The sequence below is a fragment of the Schistocerca serialis genome, chromosome 1 (genome assembly GCF_023864345.2).
Source record: "Schistocerca serialis cubense isolate TAMUIC-IGC-003099 chromosome 1, iqSchSeri2.2, whole genome shotgun sequence".
NCBI classification, from domain to species: Eukaryota; Metazoa; Arthropoda; class Insecta; order Orthoptera; family Acrididae; genus Schistocerca; species Schistocerca serialis.
Window position 1 is genome coordinate 355,151,368 of NC_064638.1, and position 18,467 is coordinate 355,169,834.

The following is an 18,467-nucleotide window of genomic DNA, read 5'->3' on the forward strand; positions in this document are numbered from 1 at the left end:
GGCCATCAAACATCGAGCCATCGGTATAGATAACCTCTGAGGCATGGTATGCGCCTAGGAGAGCAAGGAATTGGCGGCGCAAGACTGCAGGAGGAACTGAATCTTTTGGCCATCGGGAAAGTTCCAGCCGAAGCTGCGGCCGACGAATACACCAAGGTGGTGTATGTGGGCGGACCTGGAAAGCAGATGGAAGAGGCAAACACTCGAGTTCATTAAGGAGCGACCAAACACGGATCCCAATTGTATGGCCAGATCGCAGCCGCCGGTGTGGGAGATGGACTGCCGTATTAGCAAAAAGGAGACGATAGTTAGGGTTACGGGGCGAACAACGGACGTGGGCAGCATAGTTGGCTAACAGCTGTTGACGCCGAATACGAAGTGGAGGAACCCCAGCCTCAGCAAGGAGGCTATTAACAGGGCTGGTGCGGAATGCTCCTGTCGCCTGTCGAGTCCCACAGTGGTGAATGGGGTCCAGCAGTTGCAACGCTGAGGGCGACGCTGAGATATACGCCACACTCCCATAATCCAGTCGGGACAGCACGAGGGCATTGTAGAGCTGCAGCAGCGTATTACGATCTGCACCCCACGTTGTGTTGCTGAGGCAGCGGAGGGCATTCAGATGCCGCCAGCACTGACGCTTGAGCTGACGAATATGTGGAAGCCAAGTAAGCCGGGAATCGAACAGCAATTCCAGAAAATGGTAAGTGTCAACAACCAGGAGCATGGCATCCTGAAGATAAAGCTCAGGGTGGGGGTGGACAGTACGACGCCGACAAAAGTGCATAACACAAGTCTTTGCAGGAGAAAATTGAAACCCATGGGCTAGGGCCCACGCCTGTGCCTTGCGTATGGCTCCCTGCAACCTACCTTCTGCAACACTAATGGTGGAGGAACTAAAAATGATGCAGAAATCGTCAGCATATAACGTGGGTGAGACAGACGACCCTACTGCTGCTGCAAGGCCATTAATGGCCACAAGGAAAAGGGGCACGCTCAAGACAGAGTCCTGTGAAACGCCGTTCTCCTGGATACGAAGTGAACTATGGGATGTGCCAATTAAAACGCGGAATGTCCAAATAGATAAAAAATTCTGAATAAAAATGGGGAGAGAGCCCCGGAGACCCCACCCGTGCAACGTGGCGAGAATATGGTGCCGCCACGTCGTGTCATATGCTCTGGAGAGATCGAAAAAGACGGAGACGAGGTGTTGGCGCCTGGAAAAAGCAGTGCGGATTGCAGACTCGAGAAAGACCAAAGTATCGGCGGTGGAACGGCCCTGCGCGCGGGAGTGTGTACCTGTCCTCTTTTCCCCCCTAAGGTAAGTCTTTCCGCTCCCGGGATTGGAACGACTCCTTACCCTCTCCCTTAAAACCCACATCCTTTCGTCTTTCCCTCTCCTTCCCTCTTTCCTGATGAAGCAACCTTAGGTTGCGAAAGCTCAAATTTTGTGTGCGTGTTTGTGTGTATCAACATTCGTTTGGTAAGTTACATTATCTTTGTTTTTAGATATGTGTGTGTGTGTGTGTGTTCGACTGGTCACCTTTCCGCTTAGTAGAAGTCTATCCTTTTCCTATTATTGTTGATATTCCAATCTGGAGTTTCCATTGTCTGAGGTAGCTGATTTGTTAAACCTCTACAAGAAGCATAAAGACAGCTAGTGAAACAATGGATATCATTTCGTTATGACAAGTCTCTTAAAAATGGTAGCTGCTGAAGTATTTCAAAGAAATATAAACAACAAATATTAAAGATAATAAAAATCTCATTTACAAGACTAGTTGAAAAAAACTGTTAATACCATAGCATAGTTTACTTGGATGGAAAATTTAATAACTTTTTTTAATAGATGGAATAGATTTTTAGTTTATGTTAAATATAGAATTTTAAATATGCAATTGTTTTTGTGTACATGCACTCTTCACATGACATACGCTGAGTTTCATGCACACCTCACCAATGCCATCTTCTCATTCTACAGTAAACCTGCGACACTTCCTGTCCTTTCAGATGTACTTGTGACTGATCTCTAAACATCTACAAAATCACATTCAAAATTTCTGACAGGTATTCAAGCATTCATTCTGATATGTACGTACAATCTTTCTGAATCATTCCAGCGGATCTAAGTGACTCCCTCGCCTTTGAATGCTTTTTACATTTACTAAAAGAACTAAGAGATAAAGAACACAATTAATTTTAGCTTGTAGAAATTTTCATACATTTTTAATGGCGAATTGAAGATAAATCCAACTCACTTTCAAATCTTTGCATAATCATTTACGTTGCATCAAATTAAATATCTAACTTACATACTGTATAGAACTATCTATTGAAGCATAGATCACTATGCACCAAATAGAGAATGTGCTGGGGAAATGACAGAATGATTTCCAGCTCAACTGGCAAACTCCTTGAAGTGTGTGCACATTAGTCCCCCCTCCCCACCCACCCTGCCCCAATCCCCACACAAATAGGTGAAAGTGAAGGTGAAGGTTGAGGGAGGGAGTGAGGGAAGGAAGGAGGGAGTGAGGGAAGGAGGGAGGGAGGGATGGAAGGAGGGAGTGAGGGAAGGAGGGAGTGAGGGAAGGAGGGAGTGAGGGAAGGAGGGAGGGAGGGGGAGGGAGGAGAGGGAGGGGGAGGGAGGAGAGGGAGGAGAGGGAGGAGAGGGAGGAGAGGGAGGAGAGGGAGGAGAGGGAGGAGAGGGAGGAGAGGGAGGAGAGGGAGGGAGGGGGACGGGGGGAGGAGAGGGAGGGAGGAGCAGGGGGAGGGAAGGGAGGAGGGGGAGGAGAGGGAGGGAGGAGCGGGGGGAGGAGGGGGAGGAGGGGGAGGGGAGGAGGGGAAGGAGGGGGAGGAGGGGAGGAGGGGGAGGGGAGGAGGGGGAGGAGTGGGAGGGGAGGAGGGGGAGGGGAGGAGGGGGAGGGGAGGAGGGGGAGGGGAGGAGGGGGAGGGGAGGAGGGGGAGGGGAGGAGGGGGAGGGAGGGAGGAGGGGGAGGGAGGGTGGGGGGAGGGAGGAGGGGGAGGGAGGGAGGAGGGGGAGGGTGGGGGGAGGGAGGAGGGGGAGGGATGGGGAGGGTGGGGGGAGGAGGGGGGAGGGAGGAGGTAGGAGGGGGAGGGAGGGGGGAGGGGAGGGAGGGAGGGAAGGAGCAGGTATGCCAAAATTCAGCAGTTGAGTATTGTCAGTCTGTTGTTCAATGTCCCCTCTATCTGGTATGCAGTGATATATTCTAATGTCGACATTCATATTCTGTCCCAAACTTTCCACCACTCATAAGCGCAGTATGTACTAAATATACGAGTCTCTCAGCAGGATATGCTGGAAGACATTTGTGTGCTGATCACAAACTATTATTCCTCCTGTACCAGTTACAAGATGTCTTACTTTTAGTAATTTGTTTCATTGAAGTTTTTCATAATACAATCCACTAGCTTAACATGACAAATATTAACCTCGAATATCAACTTACAAATGTAGAAAAAGTTGTTCAATTGCTATTTATTTATTTTAGCATTTATCAACTCCGAGTGTTTGTCTGTGACAACAGCAAGTCACATGCAACTGAGATGTGAAAGAATAAACAACAATGTCATGTATGTAACTCCAACACATAGAAACAAGTTACCACATGCATTTTTGGACTCTAGCCCAATTTCTTGAGACATATGCAAAAACCGATAAAACAGAAAAAGAAGGTAAGGAGCTAAAGGATATTTTCCTTATTCTTGTTGCCATACGTTTCTGTTTGGAAAAAAATTTCTTTTGTTACACCCCCTTCCACCAAATTTGAAATTTAGAAATCAATTTTCTGTAGCAGTTGACAGTTAGTATACTGATTTGTCATGCATTGTCTACCATAGACACCATATCGCAGAAAAAAAAATTAGCATTTTGTAGAGGAAAAGTGACCTGAGACATTGGGTGACATTTGGTGCCGTTCAGCAACGAGGAGAGGTTGTGCAATGGTTAGCACACGAGATTCACATTCGGGAGGACGATGGTTCAAACCAGCGCCCGGCCATCCTGATTTAGGTTTTCTGTTATTTCCCTAAACAGCTTCAGGCAAATGCCAGGATGGTTCCTTCGAAAGGGCACAGCCAACTTCCTTTCCCATCCTTCCTTAATCCGAGCTTGTGCTCCATTTGTAATGAGCTCGTTGTCAACTAACACTAATCTCATCCTCCACCTTCAGTAATTCAGCAAAGAGCCTCGCTTCTGTTTGTGGCAGCCAGACTGATGTCAACAGGTCCACAGATGATTTGCTGAAAGATCACAGGAAGTAAAGATTCTCAAGACCCATACCTCTCCAAATCCTCGAATTATGGTGTGGGGATTACTGATCATGACAATCGGACTGTTGAAATGACAATCGGACTGTTGAAATAAAGCTGCATGCCTGCTAATAAGTGGCAGAATTTAAACACTGTTATCATACCCTTCACAACAAACATACCAAATGACATTTTTCAGGAGGATAATGTAAGATCCTACACTGCACTTCACACCACAAGCACCATGAGGAACATGTGGATTCTTGACTGGCATAACTCGTCTCCTGACCTGTCAATCATCTACGTCTACATCTACATGATTACTCTGCAATTCAAAATTATTAAGTGCATGGCAGAGGGTTCATTGAACTGTCATCAAGCTATTTCTCTACGGTTCCACACTCATAAATCTTTCTGTGTGAGCTCTGATTTATCTCATTATGACTATCATTTCTCGCTATGCAGATGGAGACCAACAGAAAATTTTCATGTTCTGAGCACAAAGTTGGTGATTGAAATTTCACAAGAAGATTCTGCTGCAGCAAAAAATGCCTTTGTTTTAATGACTGCCACCTTAATTCATGCATTATATCAGCTGGACTCTCTCCCCTATTTTGCGATAATACAAAATAAACTGCCCTTCTTTGGAATTTCAGTGTCCTCTGTTAGTCCATTCTGATGCGGATCCCTCACTGCTCAGCAATACCCCAGAAAAGGGCAGACAAGCATGATGTATATAGTCTCTTTAGTCGATCTGTTGCATTTTATATGTACTCTACCAATAAATCGCAATCTTTGGTTTGCTTTACCCCACAACATTATCTACATTATCATTCCAATTGAAGTTATTTGTAATTGTTACCCCTAAGTATTTAGTTGAATTTACAGCTTTTAGATTATTGCGATTTACTGCATAACCGAAATTTAGCAATTTCGTTTAGTACTCGTGGGTAATCTCACTTCTCACTATTTGGAGTCAAATGCCACTTGTTGCATACGGATACCTTGCGTAAGTCATTTAGCAGTTGCTTTGATCGTCTGATGACCTTATAACATGAGATGATACTCCATAGGCAAGCAATTTGATAAGAAAACTTTCTGGAAATCTAAAAATATCTTGTATCGACAGCATTCATTACTTCATGAGGTGGTGGTGGTGGTTAGTGTTTAACGTCCCGTCGACAACGAGGTCATTAGAGACGGAGCGCAAGCTCGGGTTAGGGAAGGATTGGGACGGAAATCGGCCGTGCCCTTTCAAAAGGAACCATCCCGGCATTTGCCTGAAACGATTTAGGAAAATCACGGAAAACTTAAATCAGGATGGCTGGAGACGGGATTGAACCGTCGTCCTCCCGAATGCGAGTCCAGTGTGCTAACCACTGCGCCATCTCGCTCGGTACTTCATGAGAATAGAGAGCTAGTTGTGTTTCAAAAGAATGATTTTTCCTGCAATGTATGTATGTCTAGGATGCAATGGGAAGACATTTTACTTTTATACAAGCCTCCAACCAGCAATCTTCATGAACCGACATCATATGCATTTCAAGCAAGGGCAGAATTTCGTCAGGGTGATATTTGGAAGCTGTTCGCTTCCATACCCTAAAGAATACGAGGAGGAGGATTTTAGTGTTTAACGTTCCGTCAACAAAGAGGTCATTAGAGACAGGCATAAGCTCGGATCAGGGAAGGACGGGGAAGGAAATAGGCTGTGTCCTTTCAGTGGAACCATCCTGGCATTTGCCTGCAGCTATTTAGGGAATTACGGAAAACCTAAATCAGGATGGCTGGATGCAGGTTTGAACCATCATCCTCCTGAATGAGAGTCCCGGGTGCTTACCACTGAGTCTCCTCGCTCGATCTGAAGAATACAAGACTGTATTCACTCCAAACAGGGGGCGTGTGGGGGGGGGGGGGGGGGGGCGGGGAGGAGGTCACACCCCAGTCTGATGTCGATGATGGTCATTGTTCAAAATGGAATGAGGGCTTAATCATTTAGTATCAGTTAAGTGATAAATATCTCCACAAAGTTATTAATGTTGAACTGTGCTTCATGGTGTAACTCTCTCTATTCCCATCAGCTTATTATCCATGCAATTTCCTTTGGTCAATGGTTCACCAATCCTCAATTAGAGATAGTGAACAAAGTCCATCAAAACTGCTGAATCCTACATTTCTATGAGTGTGTGTGTCTAACAGTCAATTTGTAAGGCATGTTCCATAGACTACATTAAAAAAAAAAAAAAATTGAGTGTAAATTAGCTTTGCCTTTCAGTCTTAATTTTTGCAGACGTTTAACAGGAGAAAACAATATGCATGCTAATCAAAACAGCTTACTGCCTTTACTTTTATCAGAACACAATGATACATTTAGTGAAAAACAAAGTTGCCCACAGCAACTTCTTCAAAGTAGCAAGAGGAAAATGTGTGAACACATTAGAGGGCAGCAACAAACACACAGTAATATTTCAGGTTTTCCCGGCGTGACTGATTAACGGTGTACTTGTACATCTGAGTATTCTGCTGGCAAGTTGTTGTTTCCAATTCATGCACAGTATTTCAGATCCAGGCCCCCCCCCCCCCCCCCCCCCCCCCCCCCCCCAAAAGTGCTGTGAGTTTTGTTGTCGTGTGGCTTCACTGCCTGGGCTCCAATTAGACTGGAAACTACTGTTGGTCTCACACTGCTATTTATAGCCAAGCTCAATTCCCAATGTCCAATACAGTTTTTCCCAGCCTCAAAGGGTGTTGGGAATCGAAACCAGGTATAAACAGCAGTTTTACACCAACAATAGTTTAACTCAGAACAAATAAACTGATGTCACTAAGGAAAATGTTCTCCTGAACGTTCAAATATGCCACTACATACATATTACGACCAGAGGCAAATTTTACTGAACAGTACAATTTATTTTGCTGGATTTTTACTTGGCAATTAATCCCCACTAAAGCCATTATATATTGGTTAGTAACATTAAAAGAGGATGCCTCACAAAATTTTCCATCGGAACAGATATATTTAGTTGGGACACGCAGGACCAGGGTGGTCTGACTGGTCAGGTGGAGAAGCACTGGAAATGGGAAGGCAGTTAGCACAAACCAGGCACGTCTGGTCAGCAGGCGAATATCCTGACTGTGGAACTGCAAGGTTTGTTTGCTGGGTGAGTGGAAAAGCCACAGGTTCCAGTGGCTCGGATTATGGAGAAACTGTGATATTATATGGAATGTACATAAAATGTCTTACAGACACGCTATGAGAAAACTAGGTACACCATATGAATTGTGATGGTGAGGCAAGCTCAATGCCAACATTGACCATCAATGTTTACTCTGTGTTCTGGTAAATGTATAAATGTGAAATAAATGTTCAAAACTGGAATGGTGGTCATTTGTAAACACATGAGTTGAGTAGAGTAGTGGTCACATAACGAAATTCTTAAAGATGTGAGCAAAGCTGTGCATGGGGACTTTGGTTGGTGAGCATTCATTAGGTAAGATTGTCGAGTGAGATTGGACAGCCAGAGCATAGTATGGCATGGCCTAAGTTAGCATCTGTGGGACTTAAAAAAAATTACTGGTGGTTGTGAGCTGGGCACTTAGAAATATTTCAGAGCTTAGAGAGTTTCATGTGGCTTTTAGTGACTGTTTCTTTTGTGCCACACAAACTTTATTTTTGTTGGACAGTTTTAGCCATCTGTGTTCCTTAATATTTGCTGCTTTTTGTGTAGAATTTGTTAGGCAACTGTCATGATAGCACTGACAACTGATGAACTTCAGCTTTCGCTGTGATCTCAGAGAGATTTTGCAGAGAAAAATTTGAACATTTTGGTACTTTTTTGTGAGTTTATGCATGGCTTGCTTATATTTATTTGGATTTGCTACTGAGTGTAAATGGTCTGCTTGCAGTATGTCATTACATTTTGTAATATTGGTTTAAACACTGTTCAACTGATTTCTCAGTTTTGTCTGTGTAAGGCCACCATTCACATATCTATATGCAGATTTCTGAAATAAACATTAGGCTTAAACATAAAATAATCTGATTTAGCCCACATTATTATCCTACAGGATTTCCTTCAGGGACAAAATAACCATTTAAAAGGGACATCAGCAGTGACTAAGGTAAGAATGTTTTGTGTAGCTGTTTTACCTAGAGGGACGAGTAGCAAGTGTTGCTTGTAATTTATTAGAAATTGCACCATTAATCATTTCAGTAAAAAATTAAAAAAAAAAAAAACATACTCGCACAGCAAATGAATATTACATTACAAAGTGCTGTGGAGCTAAGTGCCCTATTTAATCAGTATTGTCAGCAAACATCAAATTTCACTTTCTGTGAATTCTTGATAAGGGCGTCAAAAAGCAAAGAAAAACCTCTGGACATTGTTCAAAACTCACAGCTTAAGGCCATTTAATCACAATGTCAATCAAATAACAAGTAGACGATTCTTGCTTTTTATGAAAAAATGCCGCCCAAATACACATTGCTTCCTCTTAAATGATTAACTGGTTGGAGCAATATTGTGACAAGTTTAGTAATTGTTGTCTCTGGGCAAAGGGAAGAAGACTGGTGGAAATCTGTTAACACAATGTTTGAAGATGATGCTGTTATCCATCTGGCAATCTGAAATTTACCATACAGAGCTTTAAAATGCAGTTATACTGTCAGATGAAAATTTAAAGAAATTATTAAATGGAAACAAAAGTCAATTGCACGGAGTCAACCCTGACTAACTTCTATTAAAAACTAGTTATACAAGACATCTTCCATTCATGTGATTATCAGATTATGGATACATATGTTGGATGATACTGCATCTCATATTTAATGTAAAGTAAAGGCTTTCACAACAAATTTGGTTAAATACATTAGATAGTAAAAGGGAAATATATGCCACGTGGAATAAACTCTATTATCTAGTCTGGTGGCTCAGTAGATCAGTGTCAGTCCACAATCCAAAGGACTGGGTTCAGCCCTCAGATGGTTCCAGGATTTCTATTGGCATTTATCCCTTCTTCCACATCTAACAGTGATTTGTATACATGAAAAATGCTAAGCTGCATCATGGTTCAGAGTCCATTAAGCTTTATGCCCCCCTATAGCTGGCTGGGCCAGTCAGTTCAAAGGCCAGAGAAAGCAAATGCATATGACCTCTCAGCTCCACATGTGGTAAAGCACTGTGGTTTTAAAATAACCTTTTTGGCTGATGTATAGCTGTAACCAGTAACGCTCTACTCATCATATTGCCAGAAAACTGAGCAAATGTTCAAGTGAAAGCCAGTCTACACTACCCGTATAGCTAAACTCAGTAGCAATGTTAACCTTCAGCAGGAAATGTGTCTTTGAAATACAAATCCTACAGAATCTGATAGGAAGATCTTTAGAATGACTAAAAATCACAAATAATAATTATAAGTATGTGCTCAAATGCCAACAGCCATACCGCAGTGGTAACACCGGTTTCCATCAGATCACCAAAGTGCTGTCAGGCTGTCGCTTGGATGGGTGACCATCTGGCCTGCCGAGCGCTGTTGGAAAGCAGGGTGAACTCAGCCCTTGTGAGGCAAACTGAGGAGCTACTTGATTGAGAAGTAGCGGCTCCGGTCTCGTAAACTGACATACGGCCAGGAGAGCAGTGTGCTGATCACTTGCCCCTCCATATCTGCATCCAATGATGCTGTAGGCTGAAGATGACACGTGGCCATTTGGTACTGTTGGGCCTTCCAAGGCCTGCTCAGAAAGAGTTTATGTGCTCAAATAACTCTGAAAGGAAGACGCAGCACAACAGAGAACCATCTTCACGTCAACTGTGGTCTGGCATGCAGTTGTAATATTCACACAACGGTTAATTATCATACATATCTGAAACACTTTTCAGGTTTTCAGTTCATTTCTAGCCTGCCTCCTCTCCTCAAACATGCCTCACTTTAGTATGGACAGGATTTGAAACCATTTTCAAGCCATAAATTCTCCCACATCCATTTTAACAAAAGCACAAAAAGCAAGTTTTAATGTATCAGAATTCAGTACTTAAATGATTTCTCAAGTGCTATAGCAACATTCACAATGACAAAACCATACAACACAAATTTTATGATTTTCTTAGCTGATCTGTAGTTTCAGTAACACATAAAAGTAACAGTGACATCAGACAAAAACAAATAAAAGCTGTGCCTGTGTTCCCCATGCAAGGCAAGCTCGCCCTAAGATACCTCTTAACATCATACGTATCAACGAGTGCTGTGAAACCCTCTGGGAATGCAATTGCAAAGGAGATAAGTGCTGCCATTTCACCATCAGAGGCTTCATTGTCAGAGATATCGAGCAATGCTGATAATTTCTTTCTCCATTCTATACACAACGGCAACATGTCATGCTTCACGCCCGTTGTTCGATGAGCCAAGAACTGTAATAGTGATATTGATTATGAGACTCAAAGAGCAAAACTACAAAAATAGTATTAGATTTTGATTTACTGAATTATGTTTTACAAGGCACTGTAATATCAAGAGCGACTTATCATTTCTTACACTATCTATCTTTGTCTTTTTATTTACTTAAGCAAATGTATAATGAAGTTACTTACTCTGTTCTTGAGCTCATTCACATCAGAAAATGATGTTACATATGAATGTGCGTGTGTTCCTTTTACTGGGATGCCATACAGTTTGCCAGCCAGAACATTGCTAGTCCCATCAAATCCACCTAATGGAATGTCCATATAAATATGAAACATTTTTTACTTTAAGAGTAACAAAAACAATGAAATCAAAATAGAAAAGGAATCAATAAATAATGTCATATTTCTGAATAGTATTACCCCCTGAAACAAAACACAAGTGTTTACTTCAAAAACTAACTTACCACTGAGACTAGTAGAACCAGGGAAAGTGCAAGGAAATGATTAATGCCAAACAATAATTGTATCTGGAGCTCCTTTCTCTAGTTTATACAACAAACTAATATCCGCAGGAAGCAGTCATATAGTAAATAAAATTTTGGTAGCTGCTAATTGTGAATAAGGACATCTAGGTAGTTAACGGATGCAAAAGAATTCATAAAACTGCAGTTACACTTCCCGAGTGAGCAGAAGGCTGAATGGAAGAATGAGTTATGTGAAAAGGGTGGCTAATATCAAAGCAAAGGCATTCTGCTATCACTCACTCATTAAGAAAATAAATACAGAAGTTCTGAATAAAATTGTATGACATGTAATGTAGCAAGTAAATATGAAAAAAGACAAAGCAATTAAAAACTACTGCCATTTCACCATAAGCATGGAATGTCAAAACAGCTATTTTGCTATTTGCTGATCCTTTCCCCCAACTATCCCCAGTGTCCTCCAACAATGTAGAACTATAATTCATTTTGAATGCTTCTCCAGTCACTGTCAAAACTGAAGACTCACTCATTTGTTGTGTACTGTAGATCTCATCAGGAAGGAGAACCTTCAAGGGTGTGGAACAAGTCAAGGTAAACATTACCACATGTTAAGGCAAAAGCATCACAGCAACATCATTTATCCACAGATGAGCCAAAACATTATAGGACCACCACTTAACAAGATGTATGTTCACCTTTGGAACAAAATACATCACCAATTCTTCGGACCTGGCATCCGACAGTTTGTTGGTAGATACGTGGCATCAGATGTTTGTGCACAGATCATGTAATTCACATTAATAATGGGCAGCTGATTTTTGTATACTGTGATGGTGCCCAATAGTGACCCACTGAATTTCATCATCGAACCATTAATGCAAGTTCACTATAATGCTCCTCTAACCACTGTAGCCCCTTCTAGCTCTGAGACACAGACAATTATACTGCTCAAAAATGACATCACATTGGAGGAAGACATCAAGCACGAAGGGATGAAGGTGGTTCACAGCTGTCAGTATGTGTCTGATTACTACCACAAGTCCCAAGGAAACACAGGAGAATGTCTTCCATAGCATAATACAGCTTCCACCAGCCAGAATCTGAGGCATTCTGCACGTTTCATTCGCCTCAATGACAGTGTTTGTGGAGATGACCATCAATCTAGTGTAGCAAAAATATGATTCACCTGAAGAGCTGACACTCTTCCATTGATTGATGGTTGAATCCCTATAGTCCCGTGCCCACTGCAATCATAATTGATGATGTAGTTGGATCAATATTCGAACAAGTAGGGGTGGTCTGCTCCATGTTCATGAACAGTGTGCTCCTAGAAACTTGTGCTTACACCAGCATTGTGCTCTTTCAGCAGAGATGCCACAGATTACCTTCTATCTTACTTTACAGAGAAGACAAGCTCCGAACCCCACATCCCATTAAGATTCGTGGACATCCAACCATTTAGCACCTAGTGGTAGTTTCACTGTTCTTCTAGGCAAAGGCAACTGTATTTTCTCTTCTCCTGGTAGCTGTGGAATAGAGCAGACACAAAGAAAGGTGCACTTGAGTATTTGTACCATTAATGTTATTAAAACTGTGATCTTAAAGAATGCATGGTGTGGACTATGTTACTAAACTATCCTGCATAATTGTTTTGCATATTATGTTTAAAAAATTCAAGAAGTAGCCATTGCAGCAGAAACAGAAGGGACACAAGGAAGCAAGATGTATTAGATTCACCAGAGGAAGTAGAAGATTTGAAGATTTGTTAGGAGAAAAGACCAGATACCTGAAGAAATAGCTCACTCTGGCATATGAAGAAGCTGAGAAAGCTACCGTATTTACTCGAATCTAAGCCGCACTTTTTACCCGGTTTTTGTAATCCAAAAAACCGCTTGTGGCTTAGAATCAAGTGCAACGTAAGCGGAAGTTCTGAAAAATGTTGGTAGGTGCCGCCACAACTAACTTCTGCCGTCGAATATATGTAGCGCTACACAGGCATGCTTTGCGCTGCACTGCTCGCCTGTGCAGACACATCGTGTTCCGACTGCTTTGACACTTATCATTCGATTCCACAAAAACTATTTGGCCCCAAAAATTAGATTTTTACACATCTTCTTGACTGATATCTTCCCCCCATAAATGACTTAATTTTGTTTCGATGTTCAACGCAGTTATTATGCATTAAATATAGTAAACCATTGCACGAAATTTTGAAGAGTTTGCAGAGGTAAAAGTCCATAGAGTATACTTTCCGTATGGTCGATTTTAGTTGCCACAATGTTGAGAATGAAATGTGGACAAGATACCTAAATTTCATATAAAATTTACTGTATAACAATATCTCATTTAAGTACCACATAGGTGTCGTATGTAATATTGAGAAATATTCAGTCTTTCGCGACTGTAACAAAAGTTTTATTTACACTGAGCTAAGGAAGTAGACAAAATACATTAAACAAAACTGTGGACTTACAAAAACATTAGGACTTGAATATACCGTCTATCAGTGAAGTGCTCTGAGCTATGTAAAATATAATTTTTGTGTGTGGCACACACAAACATCATTTATTTACTAAAACACTGATCAGCCAACACAAACATTGAATATTCTGTTACCGCAGCACAAAACTACGAAAAGCGACTTGGCAATGGAGGAGACAAAATACTGTCCACTGAAGATGCTTCAAAAGAGAGAAACGCGTCTGGTCTAAATAAGTCGCTTATTACAGTTGCAGAAGAGGAATATATTTTAGTACCATTGGTAAAACTGCGACTGTGGAACAAAAAGAAGAAAGAGAACATGAGTACCATTGTGTATGTGCCATACCTTTCATTGATTGAAGTGCTTTAAAATAAAGCCAAACACGTCCGGTGTAAATAAAACTTTTATTACAGTCGCGAAAGAGGGAATATTTCTCAATATTACATACGACACCTTTGTGGTACTTAAATTAAATGAGATATTGTTATACAGTAAATTTTATGTGAAATTTAGGTACCTTGTCCACATTTCATTCTCAACATTGTGGCAACTAAAATCGACCATACGGAAAGTATACGCTATGGACTTCTACCTCTGCAAACTCTTCAAAATTTCGTGCAATGGTTTACTACATTTAATGCTGCTTAATAACTGCGTTGAACATCGAAACAAAATTAAGTCATTTATGGGGGGAACGTATCAGTCAAGAAGACGTGTAAAAATCAAATTTTTGGGCCAAATAGTTTTTGTGAAATCGAATGATAAGTGTGTCAAAGCAGTGGGAACACCGTGTGTCTGCACAGGCGAGCAGTGCAGTGATGACAAAATCGCGCACAGCGCAGAATGCAGGGAGCACGCGTCTGCAGCAGTGAAAGGGTAAATGGAGAGACAAAGCACTAGAAATTTCAAAAAATTGCATTCAAACGAATATAATTCGTGAAGTAAGGCACTTCGATATTGTTTTTAAATAATGAAAATATTAAGCACTGCACAAGGTTTGAACTCCTAACTTTTCGCGTAGAAGCCCAACACCTTAACCGTTACGCTAACGCAGCTCGTCTGACTAATGAACGCCATGAGGACTAACACATAACGCAAAATATTGGCAAACACTGTTGGTATGACTATGAATTACTCACGCTTCGTCGAAGTGCAATAGGAAATAAACAATTACCGCTGTTCTTTATTGCGAAAAAGCGGTTCGTGAAATTGATACAAACACCTTTCCTTGCTATCACCTGAATTAGGAGTCTTATTGCTTGCTTGGTTTAATTAATTAATAGTATATGAAGCAATTGGTATAAAGATTACTTTTTCCAAACTTTCTATAAAAGAAAGTCTGCCACAAGACATTGCTTTTGTTCTATTACTTTATTTATGACTGAGCATTTCTAAAACTGAAGACACTCATCCATGCTCTGCACTGCAGTCGAGATCTGGCAACGTCGTTCTCTGTTCATTGGCTGACTGTGTTTTGTGACATCAGATGCGCAGAACGAACCTAAACTCGGCCGCCAACATAAATGACGCGCACTTTAGTACCTAGTCTCTTGTTGCCTGCACTATTTTCCATGTTTCACTTCCATAAAAGGATACACTCCACACAAATACTTTCGGAAAATACTTTCTAATCATAAGAACAATGTCACTATTTTATAGAAGCTGTTAGTAAGTTTCTCTTTTTCACACGTGCTAACGTGACATTAATAACAAATGCAGTGCATTTTTTTGTGCTGGAAGCTCAGAAATGGTACACACAGCCTTGTGAGGGCAAATGAGAAACTGCTTGAATAAATAAGCAGCAACACTGACAAGCAAGCCACCTAAGTGCCATCAAACTGAAAGATGACAACATTTACATTAGTGAAAAATTAGATGTAATTTTGCATTAGCATGTAGTCACACAAAGAAATATTTAATGACTATGTTTATGAAAATAGGAAAAAGCACATGCAAGAGTCGGTCAAAGAGCAAGGTGGTATGGTTGCGTTTTTTTTACTACGAAGGCATTATCCGTCATTAATTTGTGGCCCGTGGTCAGATGGCAAGCTAGGAAGTCTACAAGGGAATCCTAGGGGCATGAGGGATGCTGTGCACATGAAGAGGCCTGAATTGTGGGAAACTAGAACTGGATGTTGCATCATGACAATGCCCCCAGATAACACATCTCTCCTTGTCTGCAGCTATCTAGCAAACACCTGATGCCCATTGTGCTCTATCCACTATATTCTATAGACCTAGCCCCAGCAGACTTTTTCCTGTTCCCCAAACTGAAACATATGTTGAAAGGACATTGTTTCCAAACCATAGATGAGATACAGGACAATGCAATGAGAAACCTGTGCCCCAGGAGGTGTTCAAAAACTGGAAGAAATGATGGGAATGGTGTACTGCCAGTAGACGGGACTATTTTGAAGAGGAGAGTGCTTAAAATGTTGTACAATAAGCAGTGAAGCTAATACAGCAAAAGTTCGGTTTCTTTTTGAAAACACTTCGTATTGTCACTATTTACCCTTGATGTTACTTGATGCCTATCTTCTTGTTATAATCCTACCACAAAAAGGCATATTTGAAAATAAAACCACTTTGGAATAATGTACTAAAAGCACTTTCAACTGAAATCTGGATTATAAGACTTACTGAAATTTTTTCTTGATCACAGTCTACATCAAACCCAGGATTATTTGCAACATAATCTTCAAAAATTTAATGTCGCTGTTACAAAATCATAAAAAACTCCAAAAAATTTTGTCACACTGAGTGAACTGCATTTCACTGTGTTGATGCCACTACGCGTACATGCATCAGAATCAGGACCCCACAGGAACCTACAAAAAGGAACATACATGCTTCTACATGTTCACACCTTCTACCTATCAATACTTCAGCTACTGAGAAATCAAGCCATTTAAGGACAGAAATCAGGAATGAAAGAAAACAATGGAAAAGAATGCCCAGGATGAGTCTGTACATCAAGGACGGGTAAAATTGAAATGCTAGGGAAAGAAATTCAGGATGTGTCATCAGCACAGAATTATGATAAGGCGATGTTATTTTGCCAATGTGGTTTTAAAAATGAAAAGACAGAGGGTAGGCAGCAACCTGTTGAGAAATTGAGGAACCTAGTCCAGTGACGGTGTTTATCAGTGGAGTGGAACACAATGTCCCACAGCGAGCTTAGGATTTGTTTATTGTATATAGTTAAACATTTGTTTCAATAAGCACAAATTAAATTTGAAGCAAACATAATGGATTATGAATTCATCCAAACCAATTTTGGTATGAAACAGCATCTCCAGCAAAACAAAAAAGAATATATGCAGTAATGCTTCCCAACGTGTTATATGTAACGAAAAGCTTCAGCTTTAAAGCTATAAACATGGAACTATTAAAATTAGGATGAAAAATCCTGAGGAAGACCTTTGGTCTAGCTCAGAATTTGGATGGCTGGAGAAAGATAAAGAATCAAGAAATGTATGACAGTACATGGATTGTCAGAAAAATTTGTGTGTGAGAATTTTTCTGGGCTGAACAAGTGTCTTGCATGCCAGAACCCCTTTGTACTCAAGATGAGGACACCTGAAGCAACCTACCTACATCTACATATACATGCGCACTCAGCAAAACACATTTCAGTGCCTGAAAGAGGGTTCATCAAACCACCTTCACATTGGTTTTCTATTACTCCAATCTGGTACAACAAACGTAAAAAACAAACATCTGTATCTTATGGTGCAAGCTCACATTTCCCTAATTTTATGAGAAGATTCCGCCACAGTGAAAAAACACCTCTGTTTTAATTATACCACCCCAAATCCTGTATCATTTCAGTAACATTCTCCCCCCTATTCATGATAATACACAACATGCTGCCCTCCTTTGAACTTTCTCAATGTACTCTATCAATCCTATCTGGTAAGGATCCCACAACCCGCACCAGTATTCTAAAATAGGGTGGACAAACCTAGTGTAGGCAGTCTCTTTAGTAAATCTGTTTCCCAGTGTCCTGTCAATAAAACGCAATCTTTGGTTAGCCTTCCCCACACTATTTTACATGTGTTCCTTCCAATTTAAGTTGTTCGTAATTGTACTTTCTAGGTATTTAGTTGAATTTATGGCCCTTAGGTTTGACTGATTTATCATGCAAGCAAAGTTTAACGCATTTCCTTTTAGCACTCATATGGATGACCTCACATTTTTCGTTATTCAGGGTCAATTGCCAATTTTCACACCATACAAATATCTTTCCTAAATCGTTTTGCAATTAGTTTTGATCTTATGATGACTTTACTAGTCGATAAATGACAGCGTAATCTGCAAACAACCTAAGACAGCTGCTCAGATTGTCTCCCAATTTATATAAATAAGGAACAGTAAAGGGCCTAGAACACTAACCTGGGGAATGCCAGAAATCACTTCTGTTTCACTCAATGACTTCCTGTCAATTACTATGAACTGTGACCTCTCCGACAGGAAATCACAAATGCTAACACACAACTGAAATAATATTCCATAAGCACCAAGTTTCATTATAAGCCACTTGTGTGGTACAGTGTCAAAAGCCTTCTGGAAATCTAAAAATACAGAATAAATTTGGAATCCCTCGCCAACAGCATTCAACACTTCATGTGAGTAAAGAGTTAGTTGTGTTGCACAAGAAAAATGTTTTCTAAATCTGTGTTGACGTGTATCAATAGACAGTTTTCTTCGAAGTAATTCATAATGTTCGAATACAATATATGTTCCAAAATCCTGCTACATATCGATGATAATTATACGAGCATGTGATTTAGTGGATTACTCCTACTACCTTTCCTGAATAATGGTGTGACCTATGCAACT

General features: G+C 40.9%; 1 protein-coding gene across 7 annotated transcripts in view; it reads right to left on the reverse strand.

Annotated features, from left to right (window-relative positions):
* Nucleotides 1-18,467, reverse strand: part of LOC126470107 (nicotinate phosphoribosyltransferase) — a 124,784-nt gene that overhangs the window by 85,732 nt on the left and 20,585 nt on the right. For 6 of the 7 annotated variants that reach the window (XM_050097693.1, XM_050097727.1, XM_050097737.1 and 3 more), the window contains exons 6-7: nucleotides 10,848-10,966; nucleotides 10,474-10,667 (exon numbers count right to left, since the gene is read on the reverse strand). In XM_050097693.1, the coding sequence (XP_049953650.1) occupies nucleotides 10,474-10,667; nucleotides 10,848-10,966 (313 nt within the window). The remainder of the gene's footprint in view (nucleotides 1-10,473; nucleotides 10,668-10,847; nucleotides 10,967-18,467) is intronic. The other variant, XM_050097704.1, reaches the window with a different exon arrangement.